Genomic DNA, 23,497 nt, shown 5'->3' with positions numbered 1-23,497 from the left:
TTTTTTTTTTTTTTTTTTTTTTTTTTTTTTTTTTTTTTTTTTTTTGCTCGTTTCACCTCCACATCACATGTTGACATTTTCGTCCACGGCCTCTTGCTTCCACCACATCACACATCGTATCACCCCCTCGCAACTGCATACCAACATGCCATTTAATAGTGTTGAATGTTGTGAAGGGTGGATAAATATAAGTTTTTTAAATAATTTAAAAAATTTGAACAATATCACGACATAGACTTGAAAACAAAGGGTTGAGCTGTAAAACAATTTCGAGTTATTTGGGTTACCAACTCAACCAACCCGAAATTTTGGGTTAGTCTAAAATGTAACTTAATCTAACCTGTGTACACCCCTAATTATTCTTTTTGTTGAAGCAAAAGATAAGACAAATGATTGTCGATTGAGATATATTATTTATGGAATATATCTTAGATATTATATTTTAATATATTTTTCTTTATGATTTGATTTATAATATATTTTATTTTATTCTCAATGTTTAATTAGTTTATATTTTCGTTGTTGATAGGGATTAGTTGCTAGCTTGTATCCTATCTTAAGGATATCAATATCAATGAGAATACATATATTCGATTTCAATTCTATTTTTTTTATTCTTAACATGGTATCAGAGCACCGATTTTGATATTCCTAATATCAGAGCATCAATCTTGGTATTCCTAATACCCCTTGGACTCGGAGTCTAAGGGGAGTATTAAACCTAAAGCCAAACCCTAACTCAATCAGTGAAGCCTTTACTAGCCGCCGATCATCCAATATCAAGAATACGTTATAAGCATCTTCAAATTTCTCACCTCAAAGGTGGCATATTCAAGATGTTCATATTTTCTTTCACAACCTCTCAAGTGATCCAGAGCACTGATCTTGGTGTTATTATCCAACTTCAAAACTTTGGATGTTTATTTAACACATCCTTATTATGTTCATCACTCTGATCAGTCAGGATATTCACTTGTTCCAATCAAATTAAATGGAACAAATTACAAATCTGGGAGTAAATCATTTATGCATGGACCAAGAAGTGATCAGGGAGGATATTCACTTGTTCCAAATCAAATTAAATGGGACAAGTTACCAATCCTCGAGTCAATCATTGCAGTCTATTTCTTAGTTTTGCATATCTTTCTTCCAAATTCAATAATTTCTTGATCAAAGGCGATTTATTTGTTGGTTCTGCATCTTTCTTTTGTAAATTCAATAATTTATTGAAAGTCTAAAATTGCAAACCAATCAAAGCGGTCTATTTTTTATGGATATTTTCACTACTGCAAAAACAAAAGTGTTATTTTACACTCTCTTCTCAAAGATAACTTGGGTGTTATTGACCTACGCTCGTAAAGACAAGTTGGATGTGATTCACATACACTCTCAAGGGGAGTGTTGAGATATATTATTTATGGAATATATCTTAGATATTATATCTTAATATACTTCTTTTCTGATTTGATTTATAGTATATTATTTTATTCTCAATATTTAATTAGTTTATATTTTTCTTATTGGTAGGAATTGGTTGCTAGCTTGTATCTTATTCAAAAGATATCAATATAATGAGAATACACGCGATTCCAATTCTATTTTTCTCATTCTTAACCTTATCTCTTAAGATCAAAGATTTAGAAACAAGATTTGGAACTTTGTTCTAAATTGAGTCACTCCACAATAAAGATGCAATCTACCACAAGAATTGCATCAAACTTACAAGAATGGTATGAAACTTAGAAATGACAAAGATATGCGGTTGGCTTTTTGGCTTTTAATCTCATATTAATTATTTTAATTAATTAATTGAGTGATATTTTGATAATAACAAACCTACTTCTAATTGTTAACCATTTTCAGTATTTTGAATCTACAGAGTATAAGGTTGGGAATAACGATTTCAATGACTTTTCAATCACTCAAATCAGAGCTAAAACGAAGAAATTACAGTCGAGACAATATACCGGACGTGATGATGTAGCAACTAAATCAAAATGATTGACAAATCAAAGTATGACATTTATAATTTTGGAAGAGTAACCAATGGTGAAGTTTTTCTAATTATTATATTCCTAAATAAAATTATTTATACATAACATAAATTTGAATCTAACCGTCACTCACATCGATTTTTATTATTACTATATTAGATTATTATATTATTATATTTTGAAACTTTGGTAGTTACTCACATCATTTTTATTATTATTATATTATTATAAATTTTAAAATTTTAATTTAACCGTTACTCACATTACTCTTTATTATTATTATATTATTATATATATAATAAATTTTGAATTTGTCATTGGACCATTACTCAATATTAATTCGTATGTTTTGCCACTATTCTTCTCTATTTAAACCTATCTACTTCCCCACATTTTTCACACAACTTCCATAGTTCTTTGATCGCATGTGGATGTATATAATAAAATGATGTAAAATTCACAAGAATAAGTGCAAGTATACACTATCACAAGTAGCAAGTAATAAGTAAATTATCGATTTCACAGGAAACCTATCTTTTTGGTTAATTTTATCTCTCAAAATTAAGTGAGTTTTTTTTTTTTTAACATTCACATGGGTGTGGGTGATTTTAACTACTTAAACAAAACTAAAACAAAGTGCCACTACCGTCGAAAAACAAAAAATGATGAGAAAATCAACTATAATGAGGAAGGTTCGGCTAAGAAAGATTGAATAGATAAGTTGTTGAGTTTTGTGGTAGATTTTGGTTCCTTTTAATAGATTCCCATGCTCACTTCCGAGGGTCATGAAGGGTGATTATTTACATAATCGTTCTAATTTCTATTAACAAGGCTCTAGTGGAAGAAATTATTCCTAATCTTCTATTACCGTTCAAGTTTCCTTGCTATGGAACTAGAGTATTAAAGAGGATTTCAGTGCTCCCTCTCTTCTCCCGAATAAGAGAACAACTATGTATGTAAAATGGATAATTAAACACACATGTAAATCATTAACAACTCTTTAATAAACTAAAATCATGCCGTCAACCTACTTAAACTAAACTCTCTCGCCTCCCCTATAAAGTTTAGCTCTCCATACAAACTGAATTAAACAGAGGAATCCACATCTCAATCATGTAAAATTGATGGAATAAGAAAAGAGAATAAGGAAATAGAGAGTTATCCTGGTTTGTTGTCGTTCATCAATGGAAATTCCCTTCTCTTGAGCTCTCACGTCCACCTATTTGCCTTAATCAATCCTTGTTGTTCTCCTTCTCCTTCTGCTGTCAACCGCTACTGGATTAGAGTTTTCTTCTTCTCTAGTTTCACAGCAGTTCACTGCAGTAGAGGCTGCTACTGTGTAATTCGATTTTCCTCCTAAAGTGTGTCTCCCCTCCTCATTTATTTTCAGATTTGCTACTCCTTCATGGTTCAACATAAATGTCTGAAATTTTACCACATAACTCAATTAAATGTACAATTAAGATCGATTTATGTCAAATCATATATTTTTTTTTCATGTTGGACCGCAATAAACGATTTCATGCTCACTAAGTAGAATAAATGGGGTAAATAATGAGAAAATGGTGAATAAGAGTGTCATATTAGATACAAAAAGACTTGATATGACTCTACTTTTAGAGAGTCATCACACTCTCAAACTTAAGAGACTGCTCATAGGATGAGCAATCATTCTCTCTACTCTCCCTTTTTTTTTTCTCATTAACAAAAATTTTATTCTATTTATATTTATGTTTGTAGAGTATTATTAAAGCATGATTTAGATCACATTCTTTATATTTCTTCCTCAAATTAGTTTTTCACCGCATTTCACCCTACACCTGTCACCAAATCTTACAAGGAAAATAACACATTCCTCACCGTATTCCCCAAAACACTTCTAAAATGATTACTATTCCTTTTACCTTTGCTTTTGTCACTTGGCTTCATAATTTATTTCATTAACTTTCTCTTGTCACGACAATTTTTTTTTCTCCCAAGAATTCTTCTAAGTCATCCCCCTATACTCTGGATGCATCCACTTGGGGTACAAATTACCTAAATTTTCAAGGGATGACTATATAGGCTAACACTCATTCTCCCTTAGCTCAACTCTTTTGCTAGCATCTTGTAGTTTTCAGTGTGGCCACATTTGTGATGCAACTCACCCGAACAATAAGGATAGTTTTTTTTTTTTCCTTATTGAGAGTTCAAGCTTTAGGTTGAAGAGCAGTGGTCTCGGGTATGAATTTTTTTTTCGTTTTTTTTAAATTTTGTATGGGGCGATGAAATTGCTTTAATACCCCCAAACTTAAACTAGTCATTGTTCTCAATGAGCATTAGTGTGGGTGTGGAATCATTCTTGAAAGCAGATTGAGTTGTAGAAGCTCTTGGTTATTGTTTTTGTTGGAAAAATTGTTTAAAGTTGGGTGAATTATGGGAATTCTTTTTGATTAACGTAGATTATGATAGATTGGATCCTCACCTTAACTTTGATGAATACTCTTCAATTTGAGCTTCAATTTCCTTAACCCCTTTTGTTCTTTTAGAAAAATACACCAGTTGCCTTACTGTTTTATTTATCCATTAAAGCATTTGACACTAGTTCTTGCGCAAAACATCATGACTACATATGAAAAAAAATGCATGATCTATTACCCTTCCTAAAACTTCATGTTTCTAGGGTGCATGCATGTGCATGATTCAAAATTATATGCACTCAACACAACAAAACAAACACAATAAAAACAAATACAACATAAGGATGTATGTTTCTAAATCAGACAGCAAGGTTATAAAGGGTGTGATAAGAGAATTCCCTTGATTTTAGGCATCGTTAGAGGAAGTGTTCTCTTCCTCCTATACCACATGCGATGATTCTTTACGGCTCCACTCTTTAAAAAATCTTTTTTGGAAAACTTGAGAATGATGAATTTTTGGACTTGGTACTTAAGACTTTATATATTTCCTCATCCATCTTTTTGACATAAGACCAACACGCCTTGCAACTTCCTTCATTGTTTTCGCACCAGCTGAGTAAAGTCTCTTGCTGTTTCAGCAATTGATCCATATCGTCTGTTGTTCTGCTGTCCCTCCTCTTACCACTGCTAGCACCATTCCTATGGGTTTCTATGTAGTCCATCAAATTTCTTGCCTCAAGTTTTTCTTCTTCCTCATCAAAAGGGACTGCAGCCTCCAAGTACAGCATGGTTATTAGCTGTGGTAAAAACAGTCTCCCCACTTTTTTACTTGCATATTTGACAATCTCATCTGCTGCGATCTTGCCCACATCGATGCTCAAATTCATTATGATTGCATACACCAGTAAAACTCTGTCAGCTAACAATGTAGTATCATGTGTAGTGGGTAGTAAGTTGGTTTTTACGAAGGCAGCCCGAACTTTTGCACCAGGGTTGAGGTTTGCTGCTATTATCGTCCTTGCTCCTCCTCTCAAGAGTTGCCACCATGTTCCTTCTATGGCTACCATCTTCAAGACCATCTCAAGTTGATCATCCGATGTAGCTAGCACCATTTCGTTGAAGATGGCGTGCTCAAAAGATTTTAGGTGAAACAGTTGGTTGATGGCTTTAGGGCTCTAATCAACTATTTTTACTCTTACTTGCATACTCTGTAAAAAAAAAAAACGCAACAAAAGGGGAGAATAAACGAAGACACACAAATTATTTCTTCTTTTTTTATGGTGTCTTTAGAACTTGACACCATTTTCTTTATATACTAAAAAATTTACCTATTTCTGCTACAAATCAGTAACCACTCCACCACTCCTTCCACCCCTACTATTCCACTCCCTACAAACTAGTTCCTTCCCCTACTTACAATATTTCCAATCTTTTTTCATGGAGAAATAAACACCAGAAATAAAATAATAATAATAATAAAAATAATAAAAACAAGTTTATAACCAACAATCACTCCTCTAAACTTGTTTAATTATGTTGAATCGACTTTCTTCAAGCCAATCTTCTCTCTTAACTCCAGAAACCGTTGTCTTGCTAACGACTTTGTCAGAATATCCGCAAACTGTTCATCTGTGTTCACATAGTCCAATTCAATAGCTTCAGTTTGTACACATTGGCGAATAAAATGGAATCTGGTATCAATGTGTTTACTTCGATCATGGTAAACAGGATTTTTCGCCAATGCTATAACTGACTTGTTGTCAACATTAAGCTTGGGTTTTACTGGAAGTTGACTGATGTTACTCAAAATCTTGCCCAACCATACTCCTTGACATGTTCTAGCAGTTGCGGCTATATACTCAGCCTCGCATGATGACAAAGCCACCACCTTTTGCTTCTGTGATATCCAGGTTATTGGATTTACTCCCAAATAGTACAACACTCCAGTTGTACTCTTCCTATCATCAATATCCCCAGCCATATCACTGTTGCTAAATCCTACCAACTCCACATTCGATAGCTTCTTATAAACGCAGCCAAAACTTAGAGTACCTTTCACATACCTCAATATTTGTTTTACTGCTGTGAGATGTGAAGTTGTTGGTGTCTCCATGTATCTACTCATCACACAAACTGAGTAGGCTATGTCGGGCCGGGTATTAACTAGATAGCGTAAGCTTCCAATAACAGTTCTGTAAAGTGTTTTGTCAACCGCAGGTTCTCCATTTCCACGCTTGCTCATCTTCATTCTTGGTTCCATGGGAATCGAACAAGGATTGCACTCCCCCATTCCTAGCTTCTCTAGGATTTTTCTTGTATATCCAGCCTAACATAAAGTGATTGATTCACTGCTTTGTCGTACCTCAATACCCAAGTAATAGCTCAAAAGTCCAAGATCGCTCATCTCAAATTTCTGGTGCATCTCTTCCTTGAACTCAACTATAACTTGTTTGTTTGAACCGGCTATGATTAAGTCATCCACATATGTGCCGATTATCATTGCTTCAACTCCATTAATTTTCTTGTACATAGCATATTCCTGTGGACATCTAACAAAATCAAGTGATTGCAAACATTGATCAAGTTTAAAATTCCAGGCCCTCGGAGTCTGTTTTAATCCATACAAGGCTTTACGTAGTTTTAACACCATGTTTGGATTTTCTTTGTCAACGAACCCTTCTGGTTGAACAACATACACCTCCTCTTCTAACTCGCCATTCGGAAAAGCTGTCTTTACATCCATATGATGTACTTCCTAGTTCTTAATGGCTGCATAGGCAAAAATTAATCTCACTGTTTCCAACCTGGCCACTGGTGCGATGTAATCTACATCGAACTGCTGTGCATATCCCTTTGCCACGAGTCTCGCCTTGTGTTTCATGATTTCTCCATCTGGATTTTTCTTTAATTTGAAAATCTATTTGATGTCGATTGCTCTATGATTCTTCGGCAAGTCTGTGAGTTCCCACGTTCTATTCTTTTTGATGGAGAGAATTTCAGACATCATGGCATTCCTCCAGTTTTCATTCTTAGCAGCTTCCTCATATGAGGTTGACTCCTCTATAGAAAGAAAACAAAGGTTCATTGCTTCCTCCTCTACTTTGTTCAGTTCTCTATAAATATCTTCTAGAAACCTGAATTTTTTCGGCGTTGATGAGCTTGACGATGATGCATTTGAGGTACTGTCCGATGTTGATAAAGTTGAGGACGAATTTTTCCTTTGTCTTTCGTCTGGATCAACTTCGATATTTTCAATATTCCTTTCCTCTGTTCTACTCTGTTTTTCTAAAATTTGAATGGTGAAAGTTCCTCTTTGTTCATCATCACCGTTTGTGATTTCTTCCCAACACCACTTTTTCTCCTCTTCGAACACCACATCCCTGCTCACCATAATTCTGTTCTTTTGTGGATCCAATAGTTAGTAAGCTTTGGTTCCATCTTCATATCCCAACATAATTGTCTTCACACTCCTATCAACAAGTTTAGGAAGGTGTGAATATGTATTCTTGGCATGAGCAAGACACCCGAAGATTTTAAAGTGATGAACCTTTGGTATCTTGTCAAACCAAGCTTGATACGGTGTACCATCTGCAACTCCTTTTGTTGGCGATTTGTTCAGAATATACACGACAGTTTTGATAGCCTCTCCCCAAAATTTTGCAGGCATCTCTTTGCTCTTTAACATACATCTGGCCATTTCTACCACTGTTCGATTACGCTTTTCTACTATGCCATTTTGCTGTGGTGAAAATGGTGCAGTAAGAAGTCTCTTCATGCCTTCATTCTCGCGATAGTCTTTAAAAGCAGTAGATACAAACTCTCCTCCACGGTTCGTTCTAAAGCTCTTAATCTTCCTACCTTTCTCTACCTCCACACTGATCTTGAATTTTTTAAACACCAGCAGTGTTTCATTCTTGTTTTTCAACATAAACACCCACATAAATCGTGAACAATCATCCACTAGTAACATAAAATATTTGTTACCTCCATACTTGGCGAAATAGAAGATCTAATGACTCCTTCGCATGATATGTTGTTGTTCGGGGAAAAGGAGTCCTATGCTGCTTTCCAATTAAACACCCATCGCATAATTGATTGACCTGGGTGATTCTCGGCAACCCTTCAACCATTCTCTTGTCATTTAATTGCTTTAAAGAGTGAAAATTTAGGTGACCATACCTCGCGTGCCAGAGCCAACCACTGTTACTGATATTTGTCATTAAACACACCTGATCCGCAAGCTTCAGCTTTACTACATACAATCTGTTGGATTGTCTGGTCACCATAATAATCAGGCTCCTAGCTCTGTCATATATCTTTATCACACTGTTCTCTATGACAATTTTATTTCCACTCTCATCCAGTTGTCCCAAACTTATAATATTGCTCTTTAGTTTAGGTATGTAATAGACTTGCAATAAGATCAAGTGCTCACCCGTTTTGCATTTGAAGAGCACTATTCCTCGACTACAAATGTCTATTACAGAGTTATCACTGAAGCGTACCTTTCCAAGAACAGATGTGTCGAGCTCACGAAACACCCTCCTTTCTCCTGACATGTGGTTGCTTGCTCCAGTATCTAGGAACTAGGAATTTTCAGCTCCAATATTTTCTGGTGGCGGCACTATAGTTTCATTCAACATCACAAAATTAGGCTCTTTGTCATGTGTGGTTTTAATTTCACACGCCTCTATCATCAGCAGTGAAGATTCCTCATCCTTTTGCATCTCTATCAGGTTGAGTTGTTCGTCTTTTGTGGAACACTCTGATGCGAAGTGTCCCATTTTCTGACACTTGAAACATTTAATTTTACTCTTGTCAAATCTCTTCTTTTCAGTTTGCGAGTCTCCTTCATCTCCTCGATGCCAGTCACTTCTCCTACGGCCTCTCCATCTTTTGCGACCCCGTCCCCGGCCTCCTTTGGAACTGCCTTGATCCTTCCATTCTTTCTTTGAGGAATTTGCAGTCTCTCGTTCCTTCCATTCTGCATGAGTGAGGAGAACGGTTTCATATTTTTCTCCAAACCCTTGCAACCTTTCTTCATGTGCCTTGAGTGATCCAATAATCTCATCAACGAATTTCGTTTTGAGATCACTGAACTCCTCAATCGTTGAGGTAATTTGAAGAAACTTTGCAGAGGTGGATCGTAGAAGTTTCTTAACTACTTGGATATCATCCACAGTATTGCTGAGGCCTCTCAATTTGTTGACAATAATGGTGAGTTTTCCAAAATACTCATCAATACTTTCTGAATCACCCATCCTCAACGCTTCAAACTCCCGCCAGAGAGTCTGCGTTCTAACTTCTTTCACTCTTTCCGCACCTAGATTCATGTTTTTCAGCATGATCCAGGCTTCCTTGGCCATTTTCTTGGCACCCAACTGTAGCAACGTATCTTCTCCAATACTTTAATAAATAGCTGCTAAAGCCATCTTATCTTTACGGTTATCTACTGTTTCGGGTGACTCAATTGCCTCCCAGACACCTTGTGCCATCATAAATACCTCCATCTTAATCGCCCAAGCTGCATAGTTGCATTTTTGTCAGCATCGGGTATTTGAGTGTGACAGATCCCTCCTTTTCTTGAATCCGTACACTCACCTCATGTGAGGCATCACCTTCTATCGCATCGGTGTTTTGGTTCCTGTCACTCGATTCCTGTCTCATTTTTTTGATCTCTCTCCCTTCTTGACCGCTCAATCTCTAAGTGAGACATGATTGAAAACTGGTCTTGATCTTAACGCTCTGATACCAATTGTAAGAAAAAAACACAACAGAAGGGGAGAATAAACGAAGACACACAAATTATTTCTTCTTTTTTTGTGGTGTCTTTAGAACTTGGCACCATTTTCTTTATATACTAAAAAATTTACCTATTTCTGCTACAAATCATCAACCACTCCACCACTCCTTCCACTCCTACTATTCCATTCCCTACAAACTAGTTCCTCCCCTACTTACAATATTTCTGACCTTTTTTCATGGAGAAATAAACACCAGAAATAAAATAATAATAAAAAAAACAAATAATAAAAACAAGTTTATAACCAACATACTCTTCCACTTGATCAATATGTGCGTAAAACTCCTTCACTATCGACACTATAGCTTGTTCCCTTTGATGACAGAATATCTCCCACCCTAGATCGTTGATGGCGTTAAGAAAGGATTCCGGAAATGTAGGGTAGAATGCTGGGAACCTTCTTTCCACCAACACTACTCTTGACTTGAGGAGCTCATACCTGTTGTACGCCTCCTCGTTTCCGATTATTCCTTTTTGTGTTGGGAGGTTCTCCATTTTGTTATTGCCCTTTTCGTTTCGTTTTGAACCGGTGCCTTTTTAGGAAGAGATCATGATTTATTTCTTGTAATTCATCGTGCTACACTTCTTCCTTCCCTCGCACCATTTTTTTGCCTCTTGTTCTCGGTGCCATGATTGTCGGTTGCAAGCTGAATTTTTATCTTTGGTTGTTTGTAAGTGTGAAGGTGAATTTGCAATGTTGGGTTATCTCTCGTGGAAGTAGGTTCTATATAAAACAAAAGATGGCTCCTTGTGGAAGTAAATTTTTCGTTTTTTTTATATAGCAATAGAGCAGACTGCGGTAATAAATATTTAAATTTTTTAACAGAAGCCTACTGTACTATTTTGTATAACAGCGGTCTGCTGTCATTTCTTGACATGTAATTATTATATATATATATATATTTTTTAAATAGCAGCTTGCTGTGATTTCTTGACAGCAGGCTGTTGTAATTTTTTTTTTAACATTAAATTGTTGTATTTTTTTTTGTTTGACGGCATATTGCTGCCATTTTTTTTTTCAAAGTTTTCCTTTTTCTTGTTTGACAGCAGATATCTTTTGTGTTGGTGCTTTGACGTGAGGTTTTGTGAGAAAGTGTACAACAATTAGATCAAATTCATGCAAATGAGGGAGAACACGGTACTTTATAGTAACATACACCGAAAGAGAATAACTTTGTCACTAATCACAACCTAATATGTACCAAGTGTAATTAACCCCCCTTACTACTCTGAAATTAAACTTTTTAACCATATTAGAATCCTCCTAATTCATCTACCAAAAATGGGTTGCTTCCTTGGGGCATGCGAGTCATTCACGATAAAAAGTAAAATAAAATCTAAAAAAAAATCATTCTAAGATAACTGAAGACAACTATTTAAAAACGACTATAAGTGCATAAATAAAAGGAGGAGGAAAACTAACTTGGTTTCCTGGGAGTTTGTTACCTGTTACCTTCCCTTGTTAGCTCCCTTTGCCACAAAATATTTTATTTTTCAGCTTTTTAAGCTAAAAAAGGCAACGCCTTTTTTTACTTCTCCACCCAAATAGGGCTTTAGTCTCTGTCCATTCATTATGAAAGGACTCCTCTCATTGCCATGTTTTATGGTTATTACCCTATAGGGGTGACTTCTTCAACTATAAACGGATTAGACCATCTTGATTTTAATTTTCCAGGGAATAATTTCAACCTTGAGTTGAATAGCAACACTCTTTGTCCTGTGTAGAATTCCTTGGGCCTTATTTTGTTGTCATGCCACATTTTTGTTTTTTCTTTGTACATCTTAGCATTTTCGTAGACTAGGTGCCTGAATTCTTCCAACTCATTTGTTGCATTCGCCTTAAGTCTCTATGTGTTGCATAGTCAAAATTTAACTTCTTTAATGCCCAAAATGCTTTATGTTCCAATTCTAGGGGTAGATGACATGCCTTCCCAAAAACTAGCTTGTAAGGAGACACTCCTAAAGGGGTTTTGAAAGCTGTCCGGTATGCCCATAGTGCACCATCAAGTTTCACCGACCAATCTTTCCTGTTGGGTTGTACCACCTTTTTCAAAATACTTTTAATTTCTCTGTTGGAGACCTCTGCTTGTCCATTAGTTTGTGGATGATAAGGTGTCGCCACTCTGTTTTACATTATCTATCTAAAAGACTATTCATCAATCTGTTCACAAAGTGCGTTTCCTCATCGCTGATTAATGCTCTTGGTACATCAAACCTAGTGAATATGTTTCTTTTTAAAAACTTGAGTACGGTCTTCCCATCGTTGGATGGATAAGCTATTGCTTCCACCCACTTGGACAGGGGTAGCTCATTTTTTTACTGATATTTCCTGTCCTTTGACATTGATCACAACCCTTGCAAAATTCTTCTGTATCTTTAAAAATTGTTGGCCAATAGAAACCCAATTGAAATACCTTGGTTGCTGTCCTTTGCCCTCCAAAATGACCTCCATATGGAGATGCATGACATTGTTCAAGAATTGTTGGTATTTTGTTGTCTGGAATGCATTTTCTCATTATGTCGTCCCCACATTGTTTAAAAAGAAAAGGTTAATCCCAAATGTAACTTTTGGATTCATGGAAAAACCTCTTTCTTTGTTGATTATTTTTCTCTTCGGGTATGATGGCACAAGCCAAAAAATTTGCTATGTCTGCATACCATGGAGTTGCTGTCATTCTACTACTGCTGTTTATTCCAAGTAGCTGTTCATCTGAAAATGCATCATCAACTTCTTTGCTATTGACATTTTATTCCATGTTCTCCATTCTAGATAAGTGATCCGCTATGTGGTTATTAGCTCCTTTTGTGTCCACGATTTCTATCTCAAACTCTTGTAACAGTAGAATCCATCTAATTAATCTTGGCTTGGCATTCGATTTCATCATTAGGTGCTTGATTACTGTGTGGTCAGTGTGCACTTTCACCTTCGCTCCAAATAAATAAGCTTTGAATTTTTCAACAGCGAATACTACATCCAACAATTCTTTTTTAGTGGTTGTATAATTCACTTGAGCTTCATTCAACGTTTTGCTTGCATAATAGATAAGATGAAGTACCTTCCCCTTTTTCTGTCCTAGCATTGCCCCATAGCATGGCCACTAGCATCTAACATCAATTCAAATGGTGAATCCCAATCGGGTGTTGACATTATTGGAGTTGTGGTCAGAGCTGTCTTTAATGCTTGGAAGGTAGTCATGCATTGTTTGTCAAAAATGAATTTTCTATTTGACTCCAACAAACTACACAATGGTTTTGCAATTTTTGAGAAATCTCTTATTAAACCCTACATGGCCCAAAAAGCTTCTTATACCTTTAACTGACGTAGGTGGATTCAATCTTTCGATAGCTTCTATCTTGGCTCTATCAACTTCTATTCCTCTCCTTGAGATCTTGTGGCCTAGCAATATTCCCTCATTGACCATGAAATGAAAATTTTCCCAATTCAATACAAGATTCTTCTCTTCACATCTTTGTAGAACCTTCCCCAAATTGCACAAACAAGTCTCAAAAGATTATCCATAAATCGAAAAGTCATCCACGAATATCTCCATAAATGTTTCTACCATATCTGTAAAAATGGCCATCATGCAACGTTGAGATGTTGCTGGAGCATTACATAGTCCAAACGGCATTCGTCTAAAGGCAAAAATTCTATATGGGCATGTAAATGTAGTTTTCTTTTGATTTTATGAACTGATTGTAATTTGATTGTATCCAGAATAACCATCCAAGAAGCAATGATGTGTCGCTTTGTTTAGCCTTCTATAATTCATGCAAATTCTCCATCCATTAACTATTCTAGTGGGGATCAACTTATTGTTCTCATTTTTCATTATTGTTATCCGTCCTTTCTTCGAAACTGTCAAGACCCGATTTTCGAGGATTCGAAAAACCGAATCGTGACTAAAAAGACGAAATCGAAAACAAACAAAAGGAAAATAAAAGAAAAGAAAAGCAATTTTGAAAGATAAAAATACTTTGAATTAAAAGAAATTACAAAAGAAATTACAAATATAAAAAGAAATACGAAAGACTCTAAAAGACCGAAAAGGGACTGATGCTCCGGAACGACCCCTTCTGTGACTGTACAGCTCTCAAACGCTCCTCTACCTCGACCAGCAACCAGCGAACACCTGAGAAAAATAAAGGAGAACGGGATGAGTATAAAAATTATACTCAGTAAGCCACCTACTTGTAGGCTCTCTTCGCATCTTAATTTAACAGAACTCCCATGGTTTCCTAATTCGGTTCTAAGACGTCGGGTTCTAACCTTAGTCTCTTGAGGCTTGCCCCTTGGGTTTCACCGGTTCATCGTCCTTTCATTAGTCACCTAGAGGTTCCTTATGCCAAGCTGATATGGTCGGTATCTCTCTATGAGGCGCTACCTCTACATGGCTATCTAGGACTACATGGTATCTAGCCTAGGGGTATGCTGAATACCCCTACGCCCATATAGTTCTCCTATGGGGGGCGCGACCCAACCCGTTCCATGCAGCTAATGGGCTGTACGACGTAGGGACACATTTCCCATGCGAAATGGCTAAGAGTAGTAAGGACTGATCAGGGACCATTGGTCCTCCCACGAAGCTATAAATACCGTTCTCACGCAAGCAATTTATGAACACTCGTAGGTACTTTCTTGCCGTGGTAAACCGCTAAGTTTCTAGGGGAAAATTAGGTCTGTCTAGAGTGGCATATCGCTCCTAACAGAAATTCTCTAATCTTATCATAGAAATGGGCCCTAGCAATTAACAGAGGGTGCATGCAATCATCTTCTAACATCATAGTATGTAATTCATGCAAACTAGGCATACCGGCTCAACGGGGCGATGACCTCCATCAAGCACCCAGAGCACGAAGTTCGCGCTCAATGGGGCGAATTCGTCTATCAAGCACCCGAAACCCGGCATACACAATTCTAACATAAATTAAACGCATGCATACGTACAACGGAAGCTTAAGGCATACAAGCAACACTCAGATAATTCACCCAACCCATCATAACAATCCATCTAATTAGTCTCATTCATGGAGAGCTAATTTAAGGCAAAATTACTAACATGCATACCTACAATCCAAGCGAACCCTACAAGTATTTCTTCCTAAATACCGGGTAGTGACTTGCCTGGTTGACGCGTGCCCTTTCGCTATCGTTTCTTTGCCCGTGAGGTGTCCAAAAATACTGATTTCTCTAAATTAAGTCCCTATTCACGTAAAAACAGTATTAGAACTGGAACCGGGACAAAAATCGGGAAAACAGAAAACAACCGGGCCAAATTGGCCGTTCCACGCGCGCTCACGCACCAGCAGCACGCTGGGAGTGCGTGGCCACGCGCGCGGGAAGGTGCCAGTCGCAGGCTGCACGCGCGCCCGCCTCCGCGTAGTCGCGGGTCGGCCGGTCCAGTCGGCTCGGCTCGCGTCGCGGTTCGGCCCGGCTTGCGAACGACATGTGTCGACGCCTCGCTGGAGCTGCGTTGCTCCAGTCGATGGTCGACGCGTGTCCGGCGCTTGTCGCCGCTCACCGGCCGACTCTCTCTCTTTTTTTTTTCTTCTTCTTTCTTCTCTGCCCTCTGAAAACCGAAACACAACCCTCTTTTCTGATTTTCATATCTTTCGATCCGTAGATCGAATTGACATAATTCCTTCGACAAAGTTTTAGATTGTGTTATGGGCTACGTCCTCGTATTTTTTTCGTAATTTTCGCTTAACTACCGGACGAGTTAAGAAGGTCGGAATTTTGCTCACCGTTCTCGAATGACTCTCGGATCTCTGCCTTCGGGTTGAGGTCTCGGCCAAACTTCTTCACAGATCATGCGTAGAGTTGTTCCTAGATGAATATATCAAGATTTCAGATCTTGATTCACAAAGGAAAACCGTAGATCTGAGAAAACGTTCAAGATCCTTACCTTGCGGGTTTTCTAACTTCTTGATGAAAAATGGGACTCCGGCCACCCACATTCTCTTTTCCCTTCCAAGAAAGTCTCTCTGCATGATCTTCACCTCCTTGCATCATGATCTTCACCGAAATAGACTCCGACGGTAGTTTTCGGTGAGTCTTCCGACGGTTCATCCTTTCTCCTCTCTCTAGGTTCTCTCTACCCCTTTCTCTCACTATCTCTCTTTTGCAGGACTATGGATGGGATTTCGTTTGGACCCCTTAGGTGGTTGGAGGGGCAAATTTACCTATTTGCCCCTCTCGACTTTTCCTTTTTTTTTTTTTTTTTTTTTAAATTTCTATTTCTCTTTCTTCGGGTATTACAGAAACACATTGAATAGAATTGACCCAGCTGTTGTTTACAATTGGATAAATTATTCCAGCATCTAGCCATTTGAGAATCTCTTTTCTAACGATCTCCTTCATCATGTGATTTAATTGTCTTTGGTGCTCAATGAATTTAACTTTTCCTTCTTTCAATTGTATCTTGTGCATGCATAGTGAACCCTAAATAAGCATATTTAAGGTCCACTATCGCCCCCTTGTGCTTCTTCAATGTTTCTAGGAGCATATCCTCTTGAGCCGAAGATAATGTCGCTGAGATGATGATGGGTAGTGTTTTCTGTCACCTAAATAAGCATATTTAAGGTTAGGCGGTAGTGGTTTCAAGTCCAACTACAGTGCTTCCTCAATAGATGGTCTCATTGGCGAAATCTTTCTTCCCTGATATTCTAGTGGCTCAAAAGTTCTGCTGAATTCACCTAAAACTGCGAATTGTTCTATTATGTCATTCCAGCTGCTGTCTTCTTCCTGCTCGCTTTCCCCATCATCCCATTCCTCGGTCGTTGTTGTTCTGTCAATTCATATACTGCTGAGCATTCTTCTGTCACTGCTGGATATTTCTTGCTGTCATTGATATTAAATTCAACTTTTTGGTCACCCATTCTTAACGTGATGGTTCCTTTGTAGACATCTACTAATGTTCTTCCGGTCTTTAAAAATGCCCCCCCAAAAAAAAAAAAAATAATTGGTACATCATGATCGGTTTCATAATCTAAAATGATAAAATCTGCTGGAAATATGAATTTGTCAACTTGAATTAAGATGTCCTCAATCTTTTCTTCGGGATAATTGATGGACCTATCGGCTAGTTGTAAGGTGACTGTAGTCAGTCTAGCCTCTCCAATCCCCAACTTCTTGTAAATGGATAGAGGCATTAAGTTGATGCTTGCTCCCAAGTCACATAATGCTCTTCCTAGCTCCTTTCCTCCAATTGATATAGGAATAGTGAACGACCTAGGGTCTTTCTCCTTTAGTGGGATCTTGTTCTTCAATATTGCAGTATATTCTTCATTTAGTGACACCACCTTAAATTCTTCAAACTTCCTTCTATTAGTGAATACATCCTCCAAGAATTTCACATAATTTGGCATTTGCTTCAAAGCTTCCACTAGTGGTATATTTATATGAATTTCCTTCAGAATATCCATAAACTTCTCAAAATGGGCTTTCTTTTCCTTTCTTTTTATTCTTTGTGGAAAAGGAGGTGCTGGTCTGTATGTTTTGCTCTCTTGTCCACTGCTGACAGTTGTTTGTATTTTAGGCTGCTCCTCAATTTCTGCATAATCCTTGTTGTGTTTTTCTGTACAGCAAGCTTCCTCATTTCTCTGCTGTGTATCAGCAGTGTCTTGGGAATGACTGTTACCTTGTTTTGCACTTTTTTCTCCCCTACTAGGTATTTTTTTTCCACTCCTCAACTCTATTGCTTGACATTGCTCTTTGCCTTCTCTTTTTGGTGTTTTGGTGTTGCTGGCAGCTTCCCAAGAGGTCTATTTTGTAACTCGAATGACTGTCACCTTGTTTTGCACTTTTTTCTCCCCCGCTAGGTATTTTTTTTTCCACTTCTCAACTCTATTGCTTGACATTGCTCTTTGCCTTCTCTTTTTGGTGTTTTGGTGTTGCTGGCAGCTTCCCAAGAGGTCTATTTCGTAACTCAGTTGCCAATTGACCTACTTGAACTTCCAAATTTCTCAATGAGGATTGTTGACTTTGTATCACGATATCATTTTTAGCCACATATTCCTTTAATAGGCTCTCAATAGATGTTCCCAATGTGTATTGGGCTTGACTAATTCCTTTCCCTTGAGTGTTGACTTGTTGAGAACTATAAGGCAATTGATTTTGCAATCCAAAACCCGAAGGGTAATTTGCTTTAGGTGGCATTTGTTGGTTGTATGAGCCTTGTCGCTTCCATGAGAAGTTTGGATGATTTCTCCACCCCGGATTATAAGTATTTGAGAAGGGATTATTTTTCAGGTTGCCTTGACTAGCTTGATTCCCGACATAGAAAATTGAGGGCGGATTGATTGGACATTGATCAAAGGTGTGTTCCTCTCCACAATATACACAAGATTAGGCTGCTGTCTGGTTAATTACAGCAGCTGTATGGACTGGTGCTTTGATCATGGAGTCTTTTCCCAATGCTAGATTTTGTAAAATATTAGTCACCGAAGCTAGTTGAGCATTGATAGAAGACAAAGCATCAACTTCAAGTAGTCCTTGAGTCTTCTTTCCTGGATTGCTTCTCACATCGGCCCATTGACAATTGTTAGATGCTATCTCTCTAAAATCTCATATGCTTCATTCTATGTCTTTGACAAAATAGCTCCATTGGCGGAAGCACCAACTACTTGTTTAGTAGCAATATTTAATCAATTGTAGAAAGTCTCCATTTGTATACAATGAGGTAGTCCATGGTGAGGACACTTTCTAAGCATCTCCTTAAATCTCTCCCAAGCTTCACTTAGTGTCTCATCTTCAAACTGTTGAAAAGCAACAATCTCATTTTTTAACTGTGCCTTTCTAGTGGGTGGAAAATACTTGATCAAAATTTCTCTACTAGACTATTTCAAGAATCAATTGTTCTCAGTGCTAAGGTATTCAACCATGATTTCGCACCATCCCTAAAGGAATAAGGGAATAAACTCAATCTAATCATGTCTTTATCCACTCCTTGAAATCGAAAGGAGTCACTAACTCCCAAAAATGACTTTAGGTGTAGGGGGGATCTTCCGACGGTAGTCCATGAAATTGCCCAATGGTTTGCAACATTTGAAACATTACGGGCTTTAGCTCAAACGTGGTTGCTTGCATTTCGGGTCTAATAATGCACAGATTTAACTCTTCCACCGCTGGGTGTGCATATGCTCGGATCGCTCTTTCTCTGTCATCTGCTAAATGAATGGCATTGACAGTAATTCTCTCTTGATTAGCCATCATTGCTGGATTTTCAAACTCCCGATTCAACTGGGCTCCAAGTTCTATTTGCTGTATCTTCTGTTCTGTCATTTTCTTTTTCTCCTTCAACCTTCGTCTAAATGTTCTCTCTATTTCAGGATCCAAAATAAATTCCAAACCTGTAGATGGGTTCATACACAGTTCTGCAATAGTAAACTCAATTCTTCAGCATTAAATATAGCCGCAAAAAATTCAGCATACTATGGCTTCTTGTTGGCTCCAACTCACGAAAATCTACAACAAGTAAAATAACCAAATTAGGTTCCCCGACAACGGCGCCAAAAACTTGATGGCTTGTGGATGTATATAATAAAATAATGTAAAATTCACAAGAATAAGTGCAAGTATACATTATCACAAGTAGCAAGTAATAAGTAAATTATCGATTCCATAAGAAACCTATCTTTTTGGTTAATTTTATCTTTGGAAATTAAGTGAGTTTTTTTTGTTAACATTAAAATGGGTGTTGGTGATTTTAACTACTTAAACAAAACTAAAACCTGCCACTACTGTCGAAAAATGAAAAATGATGAGAAAATCAACTATAATGAGGAAGGTTCGGCTAAGAGATTAAATAGATAAGTTGTTGAGTTTTGTGGTAGATTTTGGTTCCTTTTAATAGATTCCCACGCTCACTTCCGAGGGTCATGAATGGTGATTATTTACATAATCGTTGTAATTTCTATTAACAACGAGAAGAATTATTCCTAACCCTTCTATTACCGTTCAAGTCTCCTTGCTATGGAACTAGAGTATTAAAGAGGATTTCATTGCTCCCTCTCTTCTCCCGAATAAGAGAACAACTATGTATGTAAAGTTGATAATTAAACACACATGTAAATCGTTAACAACAACTCTTTAATAAACTAAAATCATACCGTCAACATACTTAAACTATATAAAACTCTCTCGCCTCCCCTATAAAGTTTAGCTCTCCATACAAACTAAATTAAACAAAGGAATCCGCATCTCAATCATGTAAAATCGATGAAATAAGAAAGAGAATAAGGAAATAGAGAGTTATCCCGGTTTTTTGCCGTTCATCAATGGAAGTTCCCTTCTCTTGAGCTCTCACGTCCACCTCTTTGCCCTAATCAATCCTTGTTGGTCTCCTTTTCCTTCTGCTGTCAACAGCTACTGGATTAAGGTTTTCTTCTTCTTCTCTGGTGTCATAGTAGTTCATTGTAGGAGAGGCTGCTGCTGTGTTATTCGATTTTCCTTCCAAAGTGTGGCTCCCCTCCTCTTGGTCTTCCTTTTCCTTTTATATTGAGCATGGGTTCCCCTTTAGGGCTGAAAAGGAATAAGTTGTCCACGTAGGATGTTCCTCATTGGGTAATCAATGACCCACTTGGACGGCTGATGTGGATTTAAAATTTCCATGTCATCCCCCAATTTATATCCAGATTTGCTATTCCATCATGGTTAAGCATAAATGTCTGAAATTTTACCACATAACTCAATTAAATGTACAATTAAGATCGATTTATGCAAAATCATATATTTTTTTTCATGTTGGTCCGCAATAAACGATTTCATGCTCACTAAGTAGGATAAATAGGGTAAATATGAGAAAATGGTGAATAAGAGTGCCATATTAGATACAAAAAGACTTTGATATGACTCTACTTCTAGAGAGTTATCATTCTTCATCTTCAATTGTCTAAATCTCCATTGTTGCTCTTCCAAGCTTCCAATTTTATTTTTATTCATCTTATTTTATGAGAAAGTAGTTGTGAGTGCTCCAAATTGTAAATCTACTATGTGAGAGAGTTGTGGTGTGTTACTATCAAATTCAAATACTTGTACCGGTTTAATCCTGCACTGTGGAAAGAATTGAGTTTTCTCTTGAACTCGTAAAAAGAGTGGTGTAGTGGTTGGGCTCTGATCCATGGAAAGAGTCGAGAAAGTTTTTTATTTAAATTCCCAAGAGGCGCTTGGGGAGTGGAGTAGGTCGAGTTTGACCGAACCACTATAAAACTGGGGTCATATTTTATAACTTTGTCCTATTTAATTTTAAAATTATTATTGTGATTTATTGCATGTTGTAGTTGATTATTGTTTTGCCTTGAATTATTTTGTTCTAGTAATTATCATCTCCTACTTATTTATAAAAAGTTTCATAATTATAAAAATTAATCACATTTAAGTACTTTTATCGTTAAAACCTTATTTACCCCTCTAGAGTTGCCATACCGATCCAACAATTGGTATTAGATCAGGTTGCTCTTATAGATTTTTTTATATAAACTTTACTATTCGAGTTTATGGCAAACCTACGTGTTAAAAATAGTGAAAGACAATCAACCTCTAGGCCCCTTATTTTGATGGAACAAATTATACATGTTGGAAAGATAGAACTAAAATTTATTTGCAATTGTTTAATTATCAATTGTGGTTAAATGTTAGTAAAGGGCTCTACATTTCAATAAAAATAGTTAATAATATTGAGGTGACTAAATTAGAGGAAAGATTTGATGAGCATGATATGAAAAAATGTTTGAATGCTAGTACTATAAAATTGTCTTTATTGTACATTAAGTAATGATGAATTTAATAGAGTATGTATGTGTTCTTCGGTATATGAAATTTGGAAAACTCGTAAGAACAAATCAAGTCAAAGAAAAAAAAATTAACACTTTAGTTCATAATTATTATTAACTATTCACTGCAACAAACCTACCTTTTAATAACTTTTGTGTAACTATTCAGATTGTTTGATTGGGTTAAGATTTTATTTTATTATATATATATATGACAAGATATTATGTTATGCATATATTCTTAAAAAGGTGCAATTTTCAACAAGGGAGTTATTACCTAAAACTAAAATAAATAATTAAATGTAATCTTAAAAAATAGAAGGATTGGTGTTGGACTTTTATTACCAAATAGAAACATTACTATTTGTGTGAGTTTCCTTATCTAAAACCGTAGAATGCAAATGTCTTCATATTATTTTTATATTCCTATGTCCAACCTTTTACCTCCCTTGAAAAAGATTTTCTCTCCAAACTTTCCTCCGAAACCTTGGGGTTGCTCTTCGGAGGAAGAATTGGGTAAGGAGGGCAAGGTTTTTGGAATAGGGTCGAGCCGTAGACGCACACCCAGCAGCTCCGGCAGCTTCGCACGCGTACACAGTGCGGGTCGGCTCGCACGTGTATGAAATCGGCTTGGTTCCGTCAATTCCCGCAGCTCGATTTGTCGGCTTAGTTGGCCGGCTCGGCAACTAGGCTTAGCGGCAAGGTACCACTATAATATATTGATTCCAAGGTTTTTGGCCCTTCCGAAGCTGTTTCTACCCTTAGTTTTACCATCCGAGGTCAGTATGGTTCCTAAACGTTAAAGAAAGCTTAGGTCAGGGGTTTATTTTGATAAATAACATGAGGTTTAGCTAGGGTACCTTATGAAAGGTTCTAAATTCTTATGTGGTTATCATAGGGCGTATTTAACCGCTGGGACTAACTGTAACGACCCTAAATTTCCACATATCTAGAGTCGCCACTAACGCCTCATGCTCATCTCTAATGCAGAATAAAAACCTAAGCATGCTCATCTTTACTAGCGGAAAAATTAAAAACTTCAGAATACGTTAAAACATTGAAAAACACTGCCGGACTTGCGTGTTTCAAACATCATGCTGGAGTTCAAAAGACAAAATAAAACGATTACAAATTAATTAATATAAATGAATGAAATGCAAACGCCCTATCCTAACCAAGACTAGGAATTTTAAATATGCAACTATCCTATGCACGCGCCACAGTCTCTGATCACGATGCCACCGTCAACCGTACATGGGAGCCTTGCCTTTACCTGAAAAACAATATGGCACACGGCCTGAGTATTTCGAAGAAATACTCAGTAAGTGACCCCACTAAAGGGGCCATGCTAATGCAAACACATGCAATCATGAATAGGGACCTATCTCTAATCATCTTAGGGGTGGCCTCCAGTCTCGGACAAATTGGATGTGTAGTACTTCCCTACACACGACTCACACGTGCGAGTGTGAGTCCCCAGGGCGCTCGCACACCCCCTGGACCCTCTGGTCAAGCTAATCTGTAGCGAC

General features: G+C 37.2%; 2 protein-coding genes and 1 non-coding gene across 3 annotated transcripts; 1 reads left to right on the top strand and 2 right to left on the bottom strand.

Moving 5' to 3' along the window:
- Positions 1-8,979: 8,979 nt before the first annotated feature.
- LOC111438021 lies at positions 8,980-9,759 on the bottom strand. The gene has a single exon (XM_023075986.1). The coding sequence runs from the start codon at positions 9,757-9,759 to the stop codon at positions 8,980-8,982; it is 780 nt and encodes a 259-aa protein (XP_022931754.1).
- Positions 9,760-14,018: 4,259 nt separating this feature from the next.
- On the bottom strand, positions 14,019-16,431 carry LOC111438020. Its single transcript, XM_023075985.1, has 4 exons — positions 16,103-16,431; positions 15,942-16,023; positions 14,224-14,329; positions 14,019-14,099 (listed from the first exon to the last, which is right to left on the bottom strand). The coding sequence occupies exons 1-4, from the start codon at positions 16,185-16,187 to the stop codon at positions 14,019-14,021; spliced, it is 354 nt and encodes a 117-aa protein (XP_022931753.1). The 5' UTR covers positions 16,188-16,431.
- Positions 16,432-18,879: 2,448 nt separating this feature from the next.
- LOC111438041 lies at positions 18,880-18,985 on the top strand. The gene has a single exon (XR_002709603.1). It is a non-coding gene; the product is annotated as a Plant small nucleolar RNA R71 (small nucleolar RNA).
- The last annotated feature ends 4,512 nt before the right edge of the window (positions 18,986-23,497 follow it).

The sequence above is a fragment of the Cucurbita moschata genome, unplaced genomic scaffold (genome assembly GCF_002738365.1).
Source record: "Cucurbita moschata cultivar Rifu unplaced genomic scaffold, Cmos_1.0 Cmo_Scf00069, whole genome shotgun sequence".
NCBI classification, from domain to species: domain Eukaryota; kingdom Viridiplantae; phylum Streptophyta; class Magnoliopsida; order Cucurbitales; family Cucurbitaceae; genus Cucurbita; species Cucurbita moschata.
Note: the sequence above shows the minus strand (reverse complement) of the source record. Positions and strands in the feature narration are given on the sequence as shown.